Below are 15,972 nucleotides of genomic sequence, written 5' to 3'. Positions count from 1 at the left end.
CGTCCACTTTGGGGGTAGCAACTCCTTGCAAATCTGTCAAGTTGATCACATTGCATTTGGAAAAACGAACGGAAACTTGAGGACAAGAGGTTGAATTTGATAGAAACTTCCTCAAGTATTAAGAAGGGAAAATGCATAAGTACCCCAGCCTATGCCCAAAATCCCTGAGATATACCTAACCTTTACTAAGCTCCTATTACCCCCGAACTTATTTTTAATTAATTTTCTACCCCTTTTCGGCCTACGTGACACTATTCTTGAAAAAATTATCAACACGCGCTTGGCCCACAAGATAGTGCCATGTAGGTCGAAAAGGGATAGAAAATTATATATAAAATAAGTTCGGGGGGTAATAAGACCTTAGTAAAGGTTAGGTGTGTCTCAGGGATTTTGTGCATAGGTTGGGGGTACTTATGCATTTTCCCAGAATATAAACTATTTTAAAAAAAAATATTGAACTTGCAAGCAATTTGCTACGAAATTGGATTTTGTAGTTTGATAAAAAATGAAAATTCTCGGAAGAAGATGAAGAAGAAAGGGGGTTGGCTAGTGTGGGGTTGAGTAAACTGTGTTGTCATTTCATTTTTTTTTTAATTAAAAATAGATAGAAAATTTATTTGAAATAATTTTCATTCTTTTTAACCTAAAAAAATAATAATATTTTATAGTCATTGGGGTCAGTGACACATGTATCTTTTAATTAGTCATTTTTGTCCTATCATAGCAAGTGTATCACACACTTTACTTTTTTTACTGATTATCGAAAAAGGTGTAATATGAACAAGTTTTGGATAGATAAAAGTGTTCAATACGTACTAGCTCTAGTTGAGGTGTCTAAGTGAATTATGCGGACAATTTTAAGGGGTTACATCAGTGGCGGAGCCAGAATTTTCGCCAAGGGTGTTCATACTTTAGGACAAGTAAAAAAATAAACCTTGCTAGTCAGATTATAAAGATTGGCTTCAAAATAGTCATACCTCAATATCAAATTAACCAACTATCCAAAATGAAAATTCTTAAAACGGAAACTTACAAAATATCAATGAATAAACTAAGGAAGATGAAGTAGGACAAATATATTGACGGATAGTTTCATACACACCAAAATATGTAAATTGTAAAGTGGTAACTACAATTGTACTCGACGACACTTCATCTCTTGAAATGTTTTCATAATACACTCATTAGAAACATCTTTAAATACTTTTTTCTCTACATAAGGCACTATGCAACCATCTAAAAATTCATCATCCATTCGATTTTGCAAGTCATTCTTGATAATCTTCATTGCCGAAAAAGCTCTTTCAACTGTAGCAGTGGCAACAGGTAGAAGCAAAGCAAACTTCACTAAAAGAAATACGAGAGAATAGGTTAAATGCTTCTTTGTCTCAACCAACTTTCTTGAAAGTTCTCCAAGTCCACCCAAATTGGAGAACCTTTCATCAATATCACGAACATCAATAATGTAATTAACAAGTTGATTCTCAAGAGCTCTCATGTTGGACCCATCAAAATCATCAGGATATAATTCAGCCATTCTCATTATCTTCTTTATGTCAAACTAGAAAATGAATCAATTGGATTCAAGCAAGATACTCCATTAAGCAAATCACTTGTCACCTCATTGAAATGATCATTAAGTTCTTGTAGTTGCCAATAAATAATTTTATAAAACACATCCACACAATAATGATGCAAAGTAGTACAAATAACTACTTTACGTCGTGATCTCCTAGAATTACCATATGGATCATCAAAATTGGGTAATGAAATGACATGCTTGATACAAAATGCTTCTACCTTTTCTTTAAGTGAATCCCATCCAATATTTTTTTAAAGAGAGGATCCCATTCATTATCTCTTAAAGCTTGCAACCTTCTCTTTGCTACCTTTACAAGAATCATGGCATTTGCAATGTCTTGCTCCTTTTTCTGTAATGAAACATTAAGATCATTTGTGATTCCTAAAACATCTATCATCAAATACAACAAGAAAATAGTCTCAAACGTTTGACAACTTCTGAGAAATCCCGATGCGCTTGCTCTTTCTTCCAAAGTACTTGCATTTTCAACAAGAGTATCAAGTACATCAACAATAGAGTCAAAGCTACTAATAAAGTTTCCAAATGACTTGTAGTGAGATCCCCAACGAGTATCACCGGCTTTAACAAGACCACGTTCTTGATTCAACCCTCTACCCGTTTCTAGTTTCCAAATGACTTGTAGTTATTGTTCACACCAACAATTCCTAATGTTAACGAAATCAAATTTTACGACAGCAAAATAACAGTTCCGTTAAGCTTGTAATGAAGAAATAAAACAGAGTTCCGAAGGTGGAATCTGGTTCAGGAGCTCAATTTAGCGCAGTGTGAGAAATAAAAAAAAAAGAAGTGCAATTCGTCAATAAAGGCATTCAATTTGCAATGGAATAAACTGCATCACCAATCTAATAAAAAATAATAGTTCACCGTCTTCCACTTCCAATCGGACATCTTCCACTTCCAATCGGGAATTGAGAGCTCTTCTTTATTGAGTTCTACACGATGCCTATTCTGACTTCTACTATCATCAAATATGCAAGCTTGTACTGGTCCAGCAAATATGTATGCTTGTGCTCCTTTTAATTCACGATGCCATGGCTCGCTAGAGTGACTCAAATTCTTCTTATATATCAAACGATTAATGAAACATTCAAATGTTGCACTTTTTGATATTATGTTGAGTCTCCTAGGATGACAACTCCATAGCAAAGCATCCAGCAACGTTGGGCACTCCCCATCCGTCCATCTACAAATGACATTTAAAACGTCGACTTTGGGGGTAGCAACTCCGTGGTGCAGTTGCAAATCTGTCAAGTTGATCTCATTGCATTGCCAAAGATCAAGGGAAACTTCAGGGCAAGAGATCGAATTTGATAGAAACTTCCTCAAGTTACAGAACCATGCAGCTTTTAAACTGCCTGAGCAGTTAAGAACAACTTTCAAGTGCTTCAATTGTCTTGCACTTTTAAGTTTAGGAATTTTATATCCCATATACACAAGTGACTCCAAATTCGAAGAATCAATCTCCATTATGTGCACACAAGATTGAATCTTCAAGTCCTTCAAGGGTTGAGATCCAAAAATAAGGTTCTGCAGAAATCCATCAGATATTCTCACACGTGATATATCTAAAGATTTAAGATTCGGACACTCAACAATATCGAATTCCCCCCCTTCATAAGTCAAGTGTTCAAGAGTTGGTGCTTGGATTTTAACTAGTTGGTTTAGTTCTCTCCTGTTCTTAATGTAAACTGACTTAATCTTTTGAAGATTCAACAACTCAATCTTTTTCGACCCCCAACATTGATCAAAGATGAAAATGACAATCAAGGGACAACAATTAATTAGAGTTTGTAGAATGTTTTCGTCTAAATTGACATCTGTTAGAGAAAGCTTTCTCAAAGAGGTGCAATTCGTCACACCACTAGAAAACGAAACAGGTATAAGAGTACAACTTTCCACAACCAATTCTGTTAAAGATTTTCCTGCCAAGATTGTGAAAATAGGCAATAAAAAGTTATAAACTTTAAAGAAGACATACTTTGCACCATTCGTAATGGCAATGTCAAGCCACTTAACAATAATATGATAAGAAAAATTATAGTATGATAATTCAAACTTATCAATTGGAATTTTTCTGTCTCTGTATCTGTCCATGATCGTATCCACTAGTTCCGAATTTCTTCCTCCACCAAAAGGATATTTGAAGTCAATGTTGGGATGCGTAAACCACGATCGTAGCCATATTTTCGAGAGAATACTCATCTTGGCTGCATCTTCAAAACTAAGGTAAGAGACAATTTTTTCAATGAGACATTCAGGCAATATGTCAATAGTGGCTCTCTCCCTCATGAATATTTCTAGATGAAAACAAACCCTAATAAATGTGAACTTAATTTATAGGTTGCTGTGCAGTGTTTGTAACAAGCCGCACTTCTATAGTTACCATCTTTACAGATTTAACAAGTTATTCTTATAAAAATAATTTCGTCTAACGAGTATAAATATTTTTTTGGCAAAATTTAGTTAAACTTCTATTACAAATATTTAGCCCAAAATTTAGTTCGGCATACAACATCCTGTATATATACAATAACATATAAAACTGCCATATTGCCATATTTTATTTTAGGCTTAATACCCAGTTGTCCGCATATATCACTTAGACACATTAACTAGGACTATTACTATCACCTATTAGGAATGAAAAATATTTTTCGATAAAATTAATTGGATCCTCTCAATTTTTCTTTGCAGTTGATTTCGGGATGAGTAACCATTGACAAACTCTCTTTCTTCATCACTATTGCATCAATCTCTTTGAATTCCCTTCTCTCTCACATATTAAGAATATAAACTATTTAAAAAAAAATATTGAACCTGCAAGCAATTTGCAACAAAATTGGATTTTGTAGTTTGAGAAAAAAAAATCTAGGAAGAAGATGAAGAAGAAAGGTGGTTGGGTAGGGTAGGGCTGAGTAAGATGTGTTGTCATTTAATTATTATTTTTTATTAAAAAATAGATAAAAAAAATTATTTTAAATAATTTTCATTCTTCTTAACCTAAGAAAATATTCTATAGTTATTGCCTTATTGGAGTCCAGTGACACATGTATCTTTTAATTAGTCATATTTTCCATATCATAGCAAGTATATTACACACACTTTACTTTTTTTTTACTGATCATCGAAAAAGGTTTAATAGGAACAAGTTTTGGATAGATAAAAGTGTTTAATAGGTACTAGCTCTAGTTGAGGTGTCTAAGTAAATTATACAGACAACTTTAAGGGGCCAGAAATGACTTAAGTAGAGGCGTATCTAGAGGGGGTTCCTTGGGTTCACGTGAACTCATGCTCCCCTCTCTAGATTATATGTAGTAGTGTTATATTTCTTAAAAAATATTTAAAGAGGTGTGAACCCACGTTAAAAGTAGCATATAGTAATACGATAATGATTGAGTGCACATCTCTAAGCAAGGATAAAAAATTAATTCTTATATCTATCTTATTTTTGTTAGTAACACCCCTCCAAGTGATTATCAGTAACACTTTTGACGTTTCAATCAAAGTTTTTTTTGCTTTTAACCTTTCAAAATTTTCAAGTGTGTAACATTGGAAATTCCTAAAAAAAATTAGCACGCTATAATTTTTATATAATTAAATGAAATGTGTATTTAAAGTTTAAAACTAGTAGTATTATATATGTTGGACCTATAATTTTTAAAATTTAACGGTCAGTGTTAAGAATGTAAATGTCAAACCGATCAAATTTATATCTTAGATGCATCTTTTCGTAATAGTGCAACCATCCTTCCGAAATACTGGATACGCTTAATCCTTTATTTTATAAAAATGTTTAAATACTTGATGTATCATATCATCATATATACCATATCATTACTACACACACATATATATTACTAAAAGTGGGAAGCTCCAAAGATGAAAAGTTAGATTGCCATTTTACTCCTAGGCTAAATTAAACATCTAATTAACTAAATAATAATATTTTAATTATTATTTGAATTGTAAGTTATTTATTAGAAAGACAATGAAAGAATCATTATATATATATATATATATATATATATATATATATATATATATATACACACACACACACACCCAGGCTAAATTAAACATCTAATGAATTAAATATTAAATAATAATACTTTAATTGTATTTTGATTTGTAGGTTATTAGAAGCAGTGGCGGATCCAGGATTTTAAGATTATGGGTGCTCACTTTTTAATATAAATGTATAATTATTTTCATTATCGTGAAAATAAAAGGCTTATTATTAGAAATAAGACTTTTAGTCATAAGTTACCGAGCGAACTACGATTAATATTAATAATTTTTTTTTTTAAAAGAAGCTTCTAGTAGTACGATTCTCGACGAACTTTCATATTTTGAAGATATTGAATAATTGTATCATATCATTGCATGTTGACAACTACAAATATTTACACTCTGGAGTTTTTAAAAACTTAAGTTTTTTGTTGTAATAAATGAGATATAGGAAATTCAAAAAGTGAAAAAATAAACTAAAAAAAAAAGTTAAGATTGAAATGTTAGCGGAAAAATGGGCGAAGATTGAAAAAAAGAAAAAAGAAAAAAGAAGAGAAAATGTTTAGTAATATATGAAAGGAGTTAAGTAACAAACCTAAAAAGAATTGCTTCCCTCGAGATTCGAACTCTCGTTATCTCGGGTGCTGAGCGTTGTATATTCAGCTTCAGAACCAAAGCGGCTAAAGCACTTTAGTGTTTGTGGGTGCTCAACTGTTTAATATATTAATTTTAAAATATTTTATGTATAACTTTATACATTATGCGTTGAGATTAGTGGGTGCTCGAGCACCCAAAACCTACAACGTAGGTCCGCCCCTGATTAGAAAGACAATGAAAGAATCATTAATTAAATTGTAAGTTACAATGAATTGTTTAATATATTTATCATTTTACTCTTATATATATATATATATATTGCCCCTATTTTACATCAAAATATAATTAAAACATCTAATTATCTATTTTATTCATATAACAACTATATTGCAATTAAATTCATTGCATGTCTGGTCTTTTTTTTTCCAGAAAATAATTAATTACATCATTTTCTTGCGCATGAATCTTCAGTTACGAGTTCACTTTTATAATTTTCATATATTTAATCTTCATATTCTCATTTCTTAATCTTGACCTTTCAAATTTCTCACACAAATAAAAAAAAGAATACAAATGAGTAATTATTCTTTAAAGACAAGAAATTAAAGAAGATTCTTGTATCTTTTAAAGTTAAATTTCATGCTCTATCTTTTTTATATTTATTTTAATAGTATTTGAACTTTCAATTTTTCATGTGACTTTTCATGTTTCCGTAATTTTTGTCCTATAAATTTAACTTTTTCAAGAAATACTTTTATTTACTACTCCTATAATTCTTGTGTGTAGGAGCTCTAAACAGGTGAAATAATGTCACAATTTGTGGTGAAAGTTGTGAGATCCCCTTATACAATCAGGAGAATAGACAAGAATACAATTACTAAAGCATTGTAGATTGGTGTGTTAGTTTTATACTTATTTGTAGTAATTTGAATTATAATAAGACTTTGTATCTCTTTTGATATAGTTGAATTGTTGTTTTGTTAGCAACTTGCTTTAATTTCATATTTTTATTTTGTATGCTCAAATATTCAATTTACATTATAGAGACAAAAGCAAAAATAAATGCCTAATTGTCTTGCTCAAGTGTATCTTTTATTTGTTCTTTGTACTTATAATTTTACATATTCATTAACTTTAATCCTTAAGTGTAATACCTCGGTCTTAGAAATAGCTAAATTTAGAAAGAGTCAAATTGAGGATTTGGCTATGCTTAAGTTGTGAGTTTTGGGTCAACTTCAAACGGTCATAATTTCTAGGACATGATGAGTTAGGTGGCCTATAAGATATCAAATGAAAGGTCTTTGAATCCTCTTTCCAATGCTATCGAGTTTGCTAAATTTTGAATTCATATGAGGGATATATGCTCGTTTGAAATCAAACTGTCCAGTTAAGAAAGTTTACCCGAATTAGTGTGGGGTATTTTGGTCTTTTCCTTACCCCATCAGCTTAAAACATTTTTAGTAAGGTTTTAGGGGTCTAAAACAATTTGGGTCAATTTTCATAATCCTAAATACACTTAGGATTTTAGAAGAGAGTTCAAGAAGATAAAAAAGGAGAAAAAGAATAACGATCAAGATTTCTTGTGAATCGAGGATTTGTTTCGCCAAATCGAGGTATGTAAGTTCTCATAGTGTTGGATTCATTAACCCACACGCCAATCATGTGGTTTTTATCCTTAATTTCGTTCTTTAGGTTGAATGCTTTGAGTTCTTGAGGTTTTGTGCTTCGTTCTTTGATAATGAAGTTCTTGTTGAGTTCTTGAGGTGAGAGTTGCGAATGAGTTGAGTAAATTGTTTGTTTCTTGTGTGGGTTTCGCTGAGATTGTTCTGATTTATAAAAATTTGAGAGTTTTGACCTTAGAATTGCAGTGGGTATGAGTTGAATCGAGTTTGGGGGAGGAAGAAAAGATCGGGCAAAAATAAGCACCCAGGTCTGTGTCGCGGACATCTTCCCAATTCCAGTCCCCAGAAAAGTACCCCTCTCTCCGCGTCGTGGAGAGGATGCGGACCCTACTGTCCCAAAATTTATTTCATGGCCAAAAAATTTAATGCTTCTCCTTGTCGTGCCTTTGCTCCCCGTCAATATCTTTTTTTTTTTTTATCAAATATCTAAACCCCACTTAATCTTCACAAGATCCTTCATATTATAAATCATAACTCTTGAGTTCATAATTCAAATTCAAGATAGAGTTAAGAGTCAAGTTTGAGAGAGTCTTTCAAGTCATTTTGAGAAGTTTTTTACAAACTTTTAAAACTTGTTTTAAGACTTGAGTACTTGAGTATGATGATGAGTAGAGTTGAGTTTTATTTTTCAAATGAATATATGGGAACTAAGTATTCTCAAAGAGTAAATGTTTTTACATTTAAAATGAGGGGAAACATCGATTTTCAAATGAGTTCATGAGGAGTTTTGAGTACTATCTCTTTTAAGAGAAATCTTTCGACTAATAATCTCAAAGTTTGAGGATGAGGAAATGTTTTTAAACATATGAGCTGAGTTATATTTTGGGAGTAGTATTGATGATGGAATGTACGCGTCCACCAGTGATCACAGGACCAGGTCCCTTGTACAGTTATAGTGCGGAAAGTAAATAACTGGAAGTAAAATATGCACACACGATTTTATGTGGAAACCTCTTTGCTCATGGGAGTAAAACCCAACCTGTCACACACGATTTCCTTCACTAATCTCCAAGAAAAAGTGAATACTGATTTCAACCACAATAATGAGACTAAACACTTAATCTTACACTAAGTAATACCTATATTATTTACTGAGCCAAAGCAATGCATCCATTGCCCACTATATTAACTACCACGAATTAATATAAACTTCAACACCTAAGACACACAATTAACTCTAGCTGTGTTTTTACAACAATATACACAAAGTTTTTGAAACGTTTCTTTATGAATGTGAAACGAATCTTACCATCTAAGAACATAAGACACAAAGCTCAAAGTACAACAAAGACTCTTCAGCACTCTATCAGGTCCCTTGTTGAGTATGAGCAGTGTTATTCCTTGAAGATGGCATTCTCTTTGTAAGCTTATGAATTTTCAGAAATTCAAATATTTGTTTGCCAAATCTTGAGTTGTGTCTTTGGAGAAGAGACTATATCAAATAAATACAAAGACCTGGGGACGACACCATTAGTTGAGAGCCTGCTGTTGTGAAAAGCTATGCACCAACCATATCAGATGTGACAGCTCTTAGCTAGTTGTTGTTTGATTTTTTCACGTATGCAGTCTTTTCGGACCAGGTCCCTTGCGCCAGGAACACTCCCGGGTTGTCTGCCCCCACCCGTTTTTCATCGTTTATCCCGTCTAAGTCCTTCTAAAGTGTACTAACACTTCCTATTGATTCTAACTACTCCAAATGACTTCTAAACATCTAGAAATCATCCAGACACATGAATCCTAATCTTGAATCCATAAATTCAAATTCAAAGAAAGTGAAGAGCCAAGTCTAAGAAGTTCATAAAATCCTTTCAAGAAGTCTTTTGCAAATGTTTTAATCTTGTTTTAAGACTCGAGTTTTGAGTTAAGTAAGAGTAACAAATGAAGTTCATTTCTTCAAAAAGAGTATATGAGATAATCCCAAAGAGTAAATGTTTTCACATTTAAACAAGAGAGGAAACACCGATTTCCAAGAGAGCTTTTAAGCTAAGTTTTGACTAGTTGCCTCAAATTAAAGAAATAGTTTTGTTTTTAAAACCTATGAGCTGAGTATATTTTGGGAGTAGTATTGAGCACCGATATGGGGACGAGTTCATAATAACTCAAGTCTCCATAAACCATGTAGCCATCATGGGTAGAAATGATCATACTTTTTAGATGATTTCGTAGTGCTTTTTAGCATAGACTAATGGATCCACTTAGTTGAGGCGTTCTATATGACGGCAAAGTATAGGACAGTTTTGGCAGCGTGGGCGAGATGTTATATCATCACTTAGGCTCATAATGATGATTGTCGGTTAGAGAAATTCCCACAATATCATATTACTTTAAAGTAAACTGAGTTGTTATTGTATTTCTTTATTAAATTGAGTTATCATCTGTTGTTTTAATTTTTTTTGTATAAAATGCACCATTATTGTTGTTTTTACTTTGCATTTGAGTTGAGTATTCATGAGATGAGTAAAACTAAGGTAAGTGTTCTTTTCAGATTCCTTTCAAGCTTATGTCATGTTTAGTTTTCCCCTTGCATGCTTGTACATTAAATGTACTGATGCCATTTGTCCTGCATCATTTTATGATGCAGACACCGGTAACCAGGATCCACATCTGGTGCCTCGTTGATCCAGTTAAGCACTCAGAGTCAGTTGGTGTGCCTCTTTTCTTTCAGGAGGACTCTTTTTACATTGCTTTAGTATTTCAGTTGTTAGGATGATCCGGTGTCTTGTCCCAACATCCCTCTTTGTTTTAGAGGGTTCATAGACGAGTAGTCACAGTTCTTTAGTCTTGTATATCAGATGTTTTGCTATAAGACTTAAGTTGCCAATTATGGCTAGTTTGAATGTTTATCTTTAAACGTTCTAAGTTTATTTGAGACAGTTGTTTTAAAAATGCATTTGATTCTTGTAATAATGCTTAACGTCTTCCGCTGATAGTCTAGCCAGGCCAATGGTTCGCTTGGGGCCAGCAATGGTTCTTGAATGCCAGTCCCGCCCAGGGTGTAGGCTCAGGGCGTGACAAATTTTGTATTAGAGCATAGAGTTCAAGAGTCCTAGGGAGTCTATGAAGCCGTGTCTGTAGAGTCCTAGTTATCGGTGTGAAGCGCGCCACATCTATAATTAAGAGACTACAACATTTAGGAAATTCTTTTACTTCTTTCATACTCATTTCGTGAGGTAAAATTCATCTCTATAAAGTTTCCTTCTAACTCTTGCTTGCGCGTGTCTTTCAATTAATCATGCCTCCACGAAGAGTTGTCAGAGGTCGTCCTACTAGGCGTAACGTTGAGGAGCAAGGGATACCAAATACACCTGAAGTGCAACCTCAAGAAGAGGTCACCAATGTTGAATTTTGGGAAGCAATCCGAATGTTAAGTCAAGTTGTGACCAACCAGGTTGGGCAACGAAGAGGGGCTTGACAGGAAGAGACTGATACTTCGAGGATCCGAGAGTTCTTGAGGATGAATCATTCAAGTTTCACTTGTTCAAGCACTACTGAGGATCATAAAACTTTGTTGAGGAGCTATTAAAGGTATTTAAGGTTATGCACGTTGTCGATGCTGAGCGAGTGGAGTTAGCTGCATATTAACTGAAGAGTGTTGCTAGGACTTGGTTTGATCACTGGAAGAAGAGTAGGGATGAGGATGTACCGATTTTGAGTTGTGCTGTGTTTGAGGAAGATTTGTTAGGGCGTTTCTTTCCCCGTGAACTGAGAGAAGCCAAGGTACGGGAATTTCGTACCCTTAAGCAGGATTCACTAAGTGTTCATGAGTATAGATTGAAGTTCACCCAACTTTCTCGATATGCTTCGGAGATGGTTGCAGATATGAGGAGTAGGATGAGTTTGTTTGTAGCCGGGCTGTCTCGTCTGTCGAGTAAGGAAGGTAAGGCAACGATGCTAATAAGTGACATGGATATAGCAAGGTTGATAGTTTATGTGCAGCAGGTTGACGAAGAGAAACTGAGGGATACGTAGGAGTTTAGAAACAAGAAAGCTAAGACGGGGAATGAATCCAGGCAGTAAATAAGTAATGTGAATAGTTTTTCCTTTCAGCAAAAGCAAAAGGGGCCTGCTCCATCATTTGCTAGTACACCTGCACCCAAAATCAAAGGTGAGTACAATGGTCAGAATTCACAGAACTTCAGAGCTAAACCTGCACATTCTCAAGGTATTGTGGCACAATGAGGTAACTGGGATCCTGCATGTGCTAAGTGTGGTAGGAACCACCCAGGTAAGTGTCGTGATGGCTCTACTAGTTGTTTCAAGTATGGTCAAGAAGGTCACTTCATGAAAGAGTGCCCTAAGAACCGGCAAGGTAATAAGAATCATGGCAATAGAGGCCAATCTTCTTCAGTTGCTCCACCAGACAGAGCTGCACCTAGAGAAGCTACTTCAGGTACTAGCAGGGGAGCAAACCGCCTATATGCTATCGCTAGTTGCCAAGAGCAAGATGATTCGCCAGATGTTGTTACTGGTATGATCTAAGTCTTTAACTTTGTTGTTTATGCTTTACTAGATCCAGGAGCGAGTTTATCTTTTGTAACTCCTTATGTTGCGATGAGCAACTTCTTGAGCCCTTCAGTGTTTCTACATATGTTGGTGAGTCTATTATAGCTGAGAGAGTCTATCGTGATTGTACAATTTCCGTTAATCACAAAAGTACCATAGCTGACTTAGTTGAGTTAGATATGGTAGATTTTGACGTCATTCTAGGTATGGACTGGCTTCATGCCTGTTATACATCAATAGATTGTAGAACTCGAGTTGTCAAATTCCAGTTTCCTAATGAGCCAGTTATAGAGTGGAGTAGTAGTTCAACAGTGCCTAAGGGTCATTTTATTTCGTACCTTAAGGCGAGAAAGTTAGTTTCCAAGTGTTGTGTCTATCACTTAGTTCGAGTTAATGATTCTAGTGTTGAGACACCTCTTATTGAGTCAGTTCCAGTTGTGAGTAAGTTTCCAGAAGTCTTTTGTTATGATCTACCCGGAGTCCTTCATGAGAGAGAGATAAACTTCGATATAGATATTCTTCATAATACTCATCCTATATCTATTCCTCCATATAGAATGGCTCCAACAGAGTTGAAAAAGCTTAAAAAACAGTTGAAAGATCTCCTTGATAAGGGTTTTATTCGACCAAGTGTCTCACCTTGGGGAGCTCCAGTCTTATTTGTGAGGAAGAAATATGGTTCCCTTAGGATGTGTATAGATTACCGTCAGTTGAACAAGGTTACCATCAAGAATAAGTATCCTCTTCCGAGAATTAAGGATCTCTTCGATCAACTTCAGGGATCCTCTTGTTTTTCAAAAATAGACCTCAGATCTGGCAACCATCAGTTAAAAGTAAGGGAATGTGATATTCCAAAGATTGCATTTAGGACCCGTTATGGTCATTATGAGTTTCTGGTAATGTCATTTGGTTTAACTAACGCACCTGCAATATTCATGGACCTTATGAATAGAGTATTCAAGCCTTATTTAGATATGTTTGTTATCATGTTCATTGATGAGATTCTAATCTATTCGAGGAATAAGAAAGATCATGCTAGCCATCTCAGAATAATACTCCAATCTCTAAAAGATAAGGAGTTATATGCTAAGTTCTCTAAATGTGAGTTTTGGTTTGAGTCTATGGCATTCTTAGGCCAAATTTTTTCTGGTGATAGGATTAGAGTTGACACTCAAAAGATAGAGGCAATTCATAATTGACCTAGACCCACATCTCCAACTGATATTAGGAGCTTTTTGGGGTTGGCAAGATATTATATAAGGTTCGTAGAAGGGTTCTCATCTATTTCATCTCATTTGACCAAGTTAACTCAGAAAATAGTAAAGTTTCAATGGTTTGAAGCTTGTGAGAAAAAAATTCAGGAATTGAAAAAGAGGTTGACTACTGCCCAGTATTGACCTTACCAGAAAGTACCCAAGGTTTTGTCGTATATTGTGATGTGTCTAGAGTTGGTTTACGTTGTGTATTAATGCAGAATGACAAAGTTATAACTTATGCCTCCAGACAGTTGAAAGTTCATGAGAAGAATTACCCCACCCATGACTTAAAGTTGGCTGCCGTAGTATTTGCTTTGAAGATATGATGTCATTATTTGTATGGTGTTCATGTTGATGTATTCACTAATCACAAGAGTTTTTAGTATATGTTTAGTCAGGAAGCAAACAGAGAAGGTGGTTAGATCTACTCAAGGATTATCACATGAGTATTCTTTATCACCCACGTAAGGCTAATGTTGTTGCTGATGCCTTGAGTAGATTGTCGATGGGTAGTACCACCCATTTTGAGGAAGATAAGAAAGAGTTAGCAAAAGATGTTCATAGACTTGCACGATTAGGAGTTCGAATAATGGATTCCACAGAAGGAGAAGTAGTGGTGATGAATGAGACTGAATCATCATTAGTGTCAGAAGTAAAATAGAAGCAAGACCAAGATCCTATTTTGCTTGATTTAAAGGCAAATGTTCATAAGCAAAAAGTATTGGCTTTTGAACAAGGGGGAGATGGCGTATTGAGATATCAAGGTAGGTTATGTGTACCAAGGGTGGATGAACTCTAAGAAAGGATTATGGAGGAAGCTCCTACCTCCAGATATTCTATCCATCTGGGTTCCACAAAAATGTATCGTGATTTGAGAGAAGTTTATTGGTGGAGTAGTACGAAGAAGTGCATTGCAAAGTTTGTTGCTAAGTATCTGAATTTCCAACGAGTTAAAGTAGAGCACCAAAGGCCTGGTGGTATGGCTCAGAATATAGAACTTTCGGAATGGAAGTAAGAGATGATTAATATGGATTTCATTACTGGTTTGCCACGGTCTCGGAGACAACATGATTCTATTTGGGTGATTGTGGATCGAATGACCAAATCAACCCACTTTTTGCGATAAAGACTACCCATTCAGTAGAGTATTACGCCAAATTATACATTCATGAGGTAGTAAGACTTCATGAAGTCCCTGTTTCGATTATATTAGATAGAGGTGCACAATTTACCGCACAGTTCTGGAAATCTTTTCAGAAAGGTTTGGGTTCAAAGGTGAACTAGAGTTTTGCTTTTCATCCTCCGACAGATGGTCAAGCAGAGCGCACTATTCAGACCTTAGAAGATATGTTGAGGGCCTGTGTGATTTATTTTAAGGGTAATTGGGATGATCACCTACCTCTCATTGAGTTTGCTTATAGCAATAGTTACCACTCTAGCATCCAGATGGCTCCTTATGAAGCTCTTTATGGGAGAAGATGCAAATCTCCTATTGGAAGATTTGAAGTTGGTGAAGCTGGGTTGATAGGACCAGACTTAGTTCATCAAGCTATGGAGAAAGTGAAAGGTATTCAAGAGAGGTTGAAAACAACGCAGAGTTGTCAGAAATCCTACACTGATATTAGGAGGAGGGAGTTAGAGTTTGAAGTAGATGATTGGGTATACCTGAAGGTTTCACCCAAGAAGGGTGTTATGATATTTGGTAAGAAGGGGAAGCTTAGTCCTCGGTATATTGACCCTTACAAAATATCCAAAAGGATTGGCAATGTAGCTTATGAGTTGGAGCTATCCCAAGAGTTAGCAGCAGTCCATCCGGTATTTCATGTTTCCATGTTGAAAAAATGCATGGGAGATCCTTCGCTTATCATACCAACTGAAGATATTGGTATCAAGGAATGCTTGTCATATGAGGAGATCCCTGTTCAGATTCTAGACCGTCTGGTTCGCAAGTTGAGGACCAAGGAAGTAGCATCAGCCAAAGTTCTTTGGAGAAATCAATTTGTTGAGAAAGCTACTTGGGAAGTTGAGTAGGATATGAAGAAGAGATATCCATATCTCTTTGAGCCCGGAGAAATTCCAGATCAAGGTACTAATTCTCTTATTAGTACTCTTTAATTGATATGCTTAATGTGTTAGATTTGATTGTTGGGTGTTTGAACTGAATATTTGATGTTACGCCCTTCGCTTATTAAGAGTAATCTCATTTGAGGACGAATGTTCCCAATGGGGAGATATTGTAACATCTCGCTAAGTGAAAGAGCTAGAATTAGAAAAAGCAATTTTTGGAAAGAATGAAAAATCTGGAAATTTGTTTAAGTTATGT

General features: G+C 34.9%; 1 protein-coding gene across 1 annotated transcript; it reads left to right on the top strand.

The window, feature by feature from the left end:
• The first annotated feature begins 11,122 nt into the window (after positions 1-11,122).
• On the top strand, positions 11,123-13,872 carry LOC125829577 (uncharacterized). Its single transcript, XM_049508788.1, has 5 exons — positions 11,123-11,278; positions 11,479-11,829; positions 11,938-12,052; positions 12,116-12,358; positions 13,868-13,872. The coding sequence occupies exons 1-5, from the start codon at positions 11,123-11,125 to the stop codon at positions 13,870-13,872; spliced, it is 870 nt and encodes a 289-aa protein (XP_049364745.1).
• The last annotated feature ends 2,100 nt before the right edge of the window (positions 13,873-15,972 follow it).

This window comes from Solanum verrucosum, unplaced genomic scaffold (assembly GCF_900185275.1).
Source record: "Solanum verrucosum unplaced genomic scaffold, falcon-dt-bn FXZP01000031.1, whole genome shotgun sequence".
NCBI lineage: Eukaryota > Viridiplantae > Streptophyta > Magnoliopsida > Solanales > Solanaceae > Solanum > Solanum verrucosum.
The sequence above is the reverse complement of the archived record's forward strand: the minus strand, read 5'-3'. Positions and strand labels throughout refer to the sequence as shown.

Bases quoted from the DNA above. Each gene is read 5' to 3' on its own strand.
- LOC125829577 (XM_049508788.1), top strand. From the start codon at position 11,123: ATGCCTCCACGAAGAGTTGTCAGAGGTCGTCCTACTAGGCGTAACGTT. The intron at 11,830-11,937 runs GTTGACGAAGAG...TTTTCCTTTCAG, and splicing joins TGATAGTTTATGTGCAGCAG to CAAAAGCAAAAGGGGCCTGC. The intron at 12,053-12,115 runs GTATTGTGGCAC...GGAACCACCCAG, and splicing joins TAAACCTGCACATTCTCAAG to GTAAGTGTCGTGATGGCTCT.